The following is a 9,938-nucleotide window of genomic DNA, read 5'->3' as shown; positions in this document are numbered from 1 at the left end:
TAACAATGCTATAATTCTATGAGTCTTATGTTCAAAGTTTAAATCTCTGATAAATTTTGTATCAAAGTGATCAATTTTCAGAGAACGGATAAAGATCAAGAAATGCTCTTGAACTAGAGAAATGTATATTTCTTGTTCCCGCTGCAATAAAGTTGATGATGATGATTATTTCTTAGCAAAGTTGTTTAATAGAAATACTATCATCACATTGTTTATGAGTTATATGCATTATTTCCATTTCCGCCCAACGGTGATATGGAATTAATGTTGAAGAATGAGTTTTATTCTAATTCTACCACAACGGTGATTTAGAGTATAAAAAGGAAGTTTTACAAAAGTTTAATATGCATATTTTTTTACCAGACCAACGTAGGGTTATTTTTATGCTCATTATTGTTGATTATTGGCTATGTTTTCTCAGACTAAAAGTTTTTCATGCTTTCATTCGTGAAAGCGAATGGCTGGGTACTTGTGACCCGAAAGATGACCAGGAAAGGTCATAACATGAGGGAGTATGTTCTCTCTAAAGAATGGCATCAAAAGAAAAAAGATAGATCATTGAGAGTGTTGGTTGATGAATGTCTTTCATGTGCTCTCTATGAAGAAGATTTCTCAGTCAACATGATTTGAGATGAAACAAGCAACATGTGTGTTTAATTTGACCAACGTCGGATCAAGCATGTGTGTCAAAGACCATTCAGATTTATTCCTAAATTTGATGATTGAATATGCAATCAGAAGAGCCAATTCTGGCAATGTTCCCTTACAGGGACTTACCCGCATGGCGGAAAAAGATGATTATGATAAAACCTGCATGGCGGGAAAAGTCTGGGAAAATACCTGCGTAACAAGGTAAAGCTGACATAATATTATGTCAAAATCCCGTATGGCAGGAGAAATTCTGGCAAGAGAAAGATATGATAACTCATGTGCTTTAAATGTATCCCACTATGGGAGAAAAGAATGGAGTAGCTGAAAGGCGCAACCGTACACCTATGGATACGGTGCGCAGCATGATGAGTTATTCCAACTTGCCATTGGGATTATGGATGGAGAGGCTTAAAACCGCCATTCACATTCTCAATAGAGTGCCAAGCAAGTCGGTGCCTAAAACACCGTACGAGCTATGGACAGGAAGGGTGCCCTCCCTACAACACTTCAGGGTGTGGGGGTGCCCTGCTGAGGTCAAAATGGTTAATCCAAACATTGCAAAGTTAGATCCCAAAATAGTGAGTTGCCACTTCATTGGCTATCCAGACAGATCAAAGGGTTTTTGTTTCTACTACCCAGACAGATATACAAAGTTTGTAGAAACGAGACATGCAGTCTTCTTAGAGGACGAAATGATGAGGGGGAGCTTGGTAGCTCGGAAAATTGATCTTGAGGAGAAGAGGGTGCATGCACCTAATCCGATGATTCAAGAGCCATTTTTCTCACTACCAGTTGCAACTCCACCCATGACAACTATGGGAGTAGACCCGGAACCTGTCTGTCAGGAGCCGACTGAACCCGTTGTTGAGCATGAAAGGAAGGTGCAGCAGTAAATTTTAGAAGAAGTGCCAGAAGTTGAGGCACAGAATGTGCCAGAAACTGAGGCCCTTAGAAGGTCTACAAGACCAAGAAAGTCAGCTATTTCTACTGACTTTAAAGTTTATAACACAAAAACAGTCCATATGGAAAAAGATCCCACCTCATATGAAGAAGCCATGAGAAGCCCTCATTCATTGAAGTGGATGAAGGCAATGGAAGACTCAATGAAATCGATGAGTTCCAAAGATGTTTGGGACTTAGAGGAAATTCCTAAAGGAGGCAAAACAGTAGGCTGTAAATGGGTCTACAAAATTAAGTATGAATCTAAAGGGAATATAGAAAAGTATAAAGCACGACTCGTGGCAAAAGGATTTACACAAAGAGAAGGGATAGATTACAATGAGACATTTTCTCCCGTCTCATGTAAGGATTCCTTCAGAATCATAATGGCATTAGTTGCTCATTTTGATCTAGAGTTACATCAAATGGATGTTAAGACGACATTTCTCAATGGGGATTTAAAAGAAAATGTCTACATGAAACAGCCTACGGGTTTTATCATGGAAGGCAAGAAAAATATGGGATGCCGCCTGAAGAAATCCATTTATGGATTAAGACAAGCCTCTTGGCAGTGGTATCTAAAGTTTAATCAAATGATTAAAAGTTTTGGATTTAAAGAAAATATTGAGGATAACTGCATTTATGCAAAGTTTAAAAATGGGATTTTTTTTCCCGATCTTGTATGTGGATGATATCCTGCTTGCTAGCAGTGATATTAGTCTACTACAAGAAACAAAGAAGTTCTTATCCTCAAATTTTGACATAACAGATCTTGGTGAAGCATCATATGTTTTGGGCTTAGAAATTCATCGAGATAGGAACAATGGAGTTTTAGGACTGTCGCAGAAAGCATATTTAGAAAAGTTTCTTAAAAAGTATAATATGCATGCGAGTAAAGCCACACCTGCTCCTATAGTTAAGGGCGATAGTTTTGGGAAATTCCAATGTCCCAAGAACCAGTACGAGATCGGTCAAATAAAAGCAGTACCATATGCTTCGACAGTTGGCAGCTTACAGTATGCACAAGTGTGCACTTGCCCTGACTTAGCTTTTATCACCGGGGGACTCGGTAGATATCAAGAGAATCCAGGCATGGAGCACTGGAAGATGGTAAAGAAAGCATTGCGTTATGCGCAAGGCACGAAGGACTACATGCTAATATACAGGAGAAGTGATTCCCTAGAGATAAAAGGGTATTCAGACGCAGATTTTGTGGGGTACAGAGATGATAGAAAATCCACGTTAGGATACGTCTTCACTCTCGCTGGGGAGCTATTTCGTGGAAAAGCTCCAAACAGTCGATAGTTGCATCATCCACGATGTATGCAGAATTCATAGCATGCTTCGAAGCCACGGGGCAGGCGTTATGGCTAAAGAAATTTGTATCCGACTTGAAACTGGTAGATTGTATTCACAAACCACTAAAGATGTACTGCGACAACCAACCCGCAGTATTTTACGCTCACAGCAACAAGTCGAGTAATGCTGCCAAAACAATAGAGATAAGGTATTATGTTGTGAAAGATAAAATCCAGGATCAAACTATAAGTCTCGAGCATATAAGGACAAAGGATATGCTTGCGGATCCGCTAATGAAAGGCTTACCACCCAATGTGTTTAAGGAACACTTAGCCGGCATGGGTTTAAGGGAAAGCCTTATGATTTCTGGATAGGCCCAAAAGGAACAGAATTTGTTTCTGAACATAACGTATGTTGTAGCTGTATGATTCTATCGGCAATTGAGCTGTTACGATGAAACATGCTCTATGTACCAATATGTGATGAAACAAATAAACTAGAAAGTATAAAGTTAAAAGTAAAGTTGAGATCAAGGGGGAGAATGTTAGGTTGATCTCCTCTATGCAGGGCCAACGGCCTGCCAGGCCTTTGGTCAATGCGCCCTGATCGGGGGCGCCCAACCCATTATGGTTGGTGGGCCCCTGTGACCCGCGCTATATAAACAGAGGTGGGGGCCGGGGCACGACTCACAAGGTTAATTGATGCCGCAAACCCCACCGATATTCCCTACCGATCTAGGGTTAGCGCGGTGCTCACGGGAAGCTCCACTACCACCACCATCCACTCACTGCCATCACCGGTCACTGTCACCGGCACCGAGAGTTCCTCATCTGGACCAGGAGAAGGTAGGTGTACCGGAAAGATCTAACCGTGCTGATCCATAGGATCTGATTCCGCTGGCGGACCTGCGCGATGCCGGGCCGCCACCCTACGACCGACGCGAACACGGTGCGCCCGTCCGGGTGCCGCGCGTGGCAGGTGACGTACTGGGGGCAGAAGGGTGGGTCGGCGTCGTTGTCGATCCCGGACCAGGACCAGGCGGGCGGGGGCTTGTCGTCGTCGGGCGGCGGCCGCGGGCCGAGTTCCTCGATATACCGGTAGGCCATGACGAAGAGCCTGTCGCCGGCGGCTGACGCATAGAAGGGCTTGGAGGTCATGCCGTGGGTCGTCTCGGGGAGCGGGCACGCCATCGCCGCCATCGTGCGGGTGTCGAACCCGGGGATCGCCGGGCTGCCCTTGGCTAGGATGGGAACCCAACTCCGATTTCTAATCGTGATCAGAGAGAGTGCGGGTGTGTGAGTTCTTTGCGAGCGCGGGCTAGTCGGCGAACACTGGTTACTCTGCCAAAGGCAAAATAAATTTGTTATTTTTCATCAAATTTCTCGTGGAAAATAGATGCAATAAAGGCAAAGAAAAGTCAAGCCATACACAAACACACCGTTATTGAGCGAAATACAAAGATAGGCCAACACCGGTGAACAAATTTTATTTTGGATTAGTTGAAAAAGGAAACATTTTCGTTTTTTTAACCGAGGCAAAAGCTTTTGCTTTTTTTATTATTAATTAAGAAGAAGAGAGTTGCTCAATTAATTACGGAGAACCAAGCGAAAACCAGCACAAGCGAATACACGCCAAGCTCAACATAGAGACACCAACCACAGACTATGAGGAACCGCTCTGCTGAATTAGCAAGCCTCACACCACTGCAGAAGAGAAGAAACCGCGACTGCTATGAGAGAAGGACTTGGGACACTGACGATGCTGAAGAACAAGCAATCCGCAAGACCATGCGCTCAAATGAATCGCCCAGAATATGTGTTACAGTTTTGCTAAAGCACATCTAGATGTGCTATAACTGTGTGTTATCCTCCAGACATGAAATCCAAAGTTATCCATTCCCTCTTTTGCTAATGGTTAATGTCCGCTTCAAGTCCAAAATGGCATGGCTATCTACCTTCAGCCCCAAACCCCACATGACAGTTGCTCAGTAACATACCTTCAATCTGTATTGTCAAAAGGAGCCACTCAAATGTAAGAGGGAGTTTTGATTATCTGGTCGATCAAGAGGTTCAGCTGCACTCTTTCCTTTCAAGAATTTGGCACTGCACCTTGATCAGATCAACATGGAGATGCGGTCCATCGATCAGCAGCCCCGCAATCTGAACTGAAGAAGGCAGACATCAATCCAACCAAGGATCGTTGTGAGCAAGCAAGCACATACATTTCAGCTTTGAGCTTTTGACATAGACAATTGATCCAGAAAGAAGAAGAATCTAATAAGAATATCGGCTGCATTTGGAGGTGAAAAGAATGGCAGTACACACAGTCATCACAATTCTCAAATCTCAAATCAACAAAACATCTAGACCAACAGTAGGCCGACGCTTCAGGCAATGGACACAGATTTACACAAAAGCTAGAAGGCAACTCAGAATATGCAGCTGCTATCAACACAAGACAAGATAGCTCTTTGCTTGCGGAGAATACATACCATAGCTCCTTGTTAACATACCAGATAGCATCCTTCCAAGAAAACAGAAAACATACAAGGTACCATCATTCATACTTGGCAAACAATCACTCCAACCCATGCAACTAAGACAAGATAGTAGAAAGCAGCAATGAAGAACCTAGCTTAGCCCAGGGCAGCCATCAGACCTTCGGATAGGCAGGCACACGCAACGCCCAGGTGTATCAGTGTGGTCTGTACATCGAGATTGTGTCGCCTCCTTTCCCATCCTCGTTCTTCTTCCCATTTTTTCATTTTCTGGTACTCTGTATCCTGGCACTAGTCTCAGTCGGTGGTCATGGGCTCGGAGATGCAGCAGCGGAACCGTGCCTTACGGACGTTGCTAACGACGTCCGTCTCGGCAGCCTCGAGCATGGTGACGACCTCGTTGAATGACGGGCGGACTTCAGGGTTTGCATCCCAGCAGCGCGTCATGATGTGGCTCAGAGCAGGCAGGCAATCTTGCGGGATTGCAGGGCGGGCGTTCTTGTTTACCACGGCAAAAGCGGCCTGAACTGCTGTCATGTTTGTGAAGGGGAGCATGCCGGTCATGAGCTCCCACAGCACAATCCCAAAGCTATACACGTCGACCTTATGATCATAAGGCCTGTGCTGGATCATCTCCCTGTAAGCACAAAAGACATCAGCATATCTGAGAGATATTTGCACAAATAAAAACATCGGTAGTGGATGCAATTGACTTACGGTGCCATCCAGCGGTAGGTTCCTGTCTCTGGAGTCATTCCCTCGGTTTTTACCTCGATTCGAGCAACTCCAAAGTCTGCAATCTTGATGGATTTGTCTGCTGAAATTAGAAGGTTATCTGACTTCAGATCCCTGTGAATAAATCCCAGGGCATGCACATATGCCATTCCTCTGGCAACATCAAGCGCCTGTTTCACTGCCAATCTCAGGGGCACAGACTTGGTCTGCCTTCGGGCAAGGAACTGCCTGACAGAGCCACCTTTTGCATATTCAGTAATGATACACCAAACAATCGACTTCCTGCATGCCCCGATGAACCTTACTATATTTGGGTGCCTCAACGTGGAAAGCATCATAACTTCTTGCACAAACTGCTGTTCCATCAACTGTGCTCTCTCTAGATCATTCTCAGGCTTCTCCAGCAGCTTAATGGCAACATCTTCCCCATTATACGTTCCCCGATACAGCTTCCCAAAGGCCCCCTGAGCAAAAGGAGCCCCCATGTCCAGCTTCCCCAGATCAATGGTCCACGCCTCGTAGTTAGTGAGTATCTCCGTTGGATGAGTTGGGTCCATCAAAACCCGAGCCAACGCATCCTCCTTGAGGACAGACGCGGCAGCCTTGTTGGGATAGATGACGCTGTTGCAAACCGAATAGTTTGGTGTGGGAACATCACGGAGGCCCGGGTGGTTGAGCATGACGGTGCGGGACTCGTTGGAGGCCACGCTGCTGTTGTCCACCGACATGGCGACCGAGCCGCCGACGTAGTTCATCGAGTTCATGTTGTCCGCGCTGTCCACCGACATGTGGGAGCTCTCCCCGACCTTGTGGTAATACGGCATGTCGTAGAAGCCGTTGCCCTCGTTCTCCAGCTTCCCTCTGCCGCCGCCGATGCCAGCACCACCACCACCTAACATATTGTGGAACCTTGCCCCCTCAATCATCTTTCAAAGATGCAACACACACTGATGGCAAGGTTTCTGGAAATGATATGTTCTCCAGCAATGAAATGGTCCCTGCATATATAACCAGGACAGAGTATATTACTGCCTACATCTAAATGTGCAACACATATAACCTAACCTACACAGCAGAAGGTAAATTTGGCCCATTGCACGGCTGAGGGGCAAGGGTAGGAGGCCCCAAAATCCATCCATCCATCCAGCAGCAGCAAAAATAACCTATATTTGAGTTTGACACAGACCAAATTGAGCTTCACCCACGCGGCGGATACAAGACACGGCGTTGAAGCTCTCCTACCTACGCATTCCCCACCTAAACCAAACTAAACTAACCCTTGAGGTTAAAAGTAGGCTGTCTCGCACAAATATGCTAATTCGGCCCTCCCCCTGCCGAGACCACCAATCGCCTCCAAAATCCAGCAAGCGGGAGCGGCGACCGAGCCCCCAAAACTAGGCCAGCCTCTCTCGCCGGCCGGCCAACGGATGGATGGACGGAACGACGGCGGCCGACAAGAAGGAAATACTAAGCGCAACCCTAGCACAGCGGGCGAAGAAATTGGGCGGACTGGGCGCGGCGCGCGTACCTGGGCCGGGAGCGGGGCGGAGGCCGGAGGAGGGGGGGCGGCGGCGGCGGCGGCCGGACGGCGGGGGGAATCCGGGGGCGGATTGGCGTGCTGTGCCTGCCTGCGAGGCGACGACTCGGAAGGGAAGGGAAGGAAGTCGGGAGTGGAGGGGAGAAAGAGAGAAGAACAGCTCACTGTGGGATGGATTCCCCGTCGGCCTCGCTCTCTCTTTTTCTTTCTTTCTTTTTTCACCGTCTTCTCGGTGCGAGCGAGGATAATGTGAACTGAGATTTCGTCGGCCCATCTCAGCCCAGCCCTCAGCTCCTGGGCCGGGACCGTCGTGTTAACTTTGAGAGTGCTTTCATTGATTCATACAAGAGGATACAGAGTACATATATATATATGGGAGGGAGTCCCGACTCATACATGGGAGTAGTGGCGATCGTGGGAATGATCGTGGGGCAACGCCCACGCTGACCTGGTCATGAGCGTGACCAGCCTGTCGCCTAACACCCCCCCGCAGTGTCAGCGCGGGTTCGACGACGTTGAGACTGGATCGGATGTCGCAGAACGAAGCTGGTGGCAGTCCCTTGGTGAAGATATCCGCGAATTGTGCACTGGTAGGAACATGAAGAACACGGACCTCACCTAGAGCTACCTTCTCCCTTACAAAATGTATGTCAATCTCTATGTGCTTGGTTCTACAGTGCTGCACAGGATTACAAGACAAGTACACTGCTGAAACATTATCACAAAAAACAATCGTCGCCTGCCGAATGGGTCGATGAAGCTCGCCAAGAAGCTGACGTAGCCAGACTGTTTCCGCCATAGTATGAGCAACCGAGCGATATTCAGCTTCAGCAGAAGATCGAGAGACCGTGAGCTGCCGTTTCGAGGACCAAGAAACCAAGTTATCACCCAAGTACACGCAGTAACCAGAGGTAGACCGTCGAGTATCTGGGCACCCCGCCTAGTCTGCATCAGAGTATGCTGTAAGAGAAGCGGGGGAGGAAGCAGTGATTGTGAGACCATGATCGAGAGTGCCCTTGAGATAGCGCAGAATACGTCTGACGTGGTTGAGATGAGGCAGGCGGGGATCATGCATAAAGAGACATGCTTGCTAAACAGAGTAGGCAAGATCGGGGCGAGTGAGAGTCATATATTGCAAAGCACCGGTAATACTGCGGTAGTAGGTGGGGTCGGGGACAGGGTCACCAGCAGAAGAAAGCTTAGAGCCAGTGTCTGCGGGGGTGCGAGAGGGGTGACACTCGAGCATGCCAGCTTTAGAGATATGATGGAGGAGAGAACATCGCCCGAGATGAATTTCAAAAAGATGATGCCAGTGATAGTAGTTGTGGCTGTTGAGATCGAGGACGATGGGGATGAACGGAGTAATGTCGGTGATGGTGTCGCTGAAGGAGAGGGCGGTGGGGATGGAGAGAGCGGTGGAGGTGGAGAGAGCAGGTAAGGTTTGGGTGCCGGTGGACGGAGAGGTGTGGCTGTCGGCGGCGGGCTGAGAAGGAGTTCCGCCTGGGTTCGTCATGGAGAGGAAAGAGAGGATCTAAACCGTATCTGATACCATGTTAACTTTAAGAGTGCTTTCATTGATTCATACAAGAGGATACAGAGTACATATATATGCGGGAGGGAACCCGGACTCATACATGGGAGTAGTGGCGATCGTGGGAATGATCGTGGGGCAATGCCCACGCTGACCTGGTCATGAGCGTGACCAGCCTGTCGCCTAACACGTCGACGGCACGCAAAAAAGGAAGGGAAACTCTGCTGCAGTTTAATTTCGCAAGTACAGTCCATGACTTCAAAAAAAATTTAACAGTCACCGGGGGAGAGCTCCCCACCTGAATTTGATCTCATTCAAAAAAAATTGATCCAATTTATAACGGAAACCGGGTCGAAAATCTAAACAAGTTGACCCCATTTATAAGGAAAACCAGGCCAAAAACCAGAAAAAATGGACATCCAAAAGAAGGCACAACCTAGTTAGAAAACACAAGAACCATCATGACAAGAGGCACAAATAGATATGGGGTGCCATCGAGGGATCACGATATCAAAACTTTACAAGTTACATGACAAACATCTTAAAACATGCAAGATAATTTACTAGCAACAGGCCATACCTTCCTTTTCTAATCAAGAATTTCATTGCCGCTGTACCGGTAATCAGACCCTCCGTTCAGATCCTGCCGCCGCCGATGTTGCACAGATCCTCCTTGCTGGTCTGCTCCCGAATAATCGCTGCCACCAGCACCATCATGAATCCGATCTTCTCCACCAACGCCACCATGA

At 47.3% G+C, this 9,938-nt stretch overlaps 1 protein-coding gene across 1 annotated transcript; it reads right to left on the bottom strand.

Annotated features, from left to right (window-relative positions):
* Positions 1-5,325: 5,325 nt before the first annotated feature.
* Positions 5,326-7,857, bottom strand: LOC123149296 (serine/threonine-protein kinase STY13). Its single transcript, XM_044568930.1, has 3 exons — positions 7,650-7,857; positions 6,104-7,119; positions 5,326-6,023 (listed from the first exon to the last, which is right to left on the bottom strand). The coding sequence occupies exons 2-3, from the start codon at positions 7,045-7,047 to the stop codon at positions 5,684-5,686; spliced, it is 1,284 nt and encodes a 427-aa protein (XP_044424865.1). The 5' UTR covers positions 7,048-7,119; positions 7,650-7,857; the 3' UTR covers positions 5,326-5,683.
* Positions 7,858-9,938: the final 2,081 nt, after the last annotated feature.

This window comes from Triticum aestivum, chromosome 7A (assembly GCF_018294505.1).
Source record: "Triticum aestivum cultivar Chinese Spring chromosome 7A, IWGSC CS RefSeq v2.1, whole genome shotgun sequence".
Classification (NCBI taxonomy): Eukaryota; Viridiplantae; Streptophyta; class Magnoliopsida; order Poales; family Poaceae; genus Triticum; species Triticum aestivum.
The sequence above is the reverse complement of the archived record's forward strand: the minus strand, read 5'-3'. Positions and strand labels throughout refer to the sequence as shown.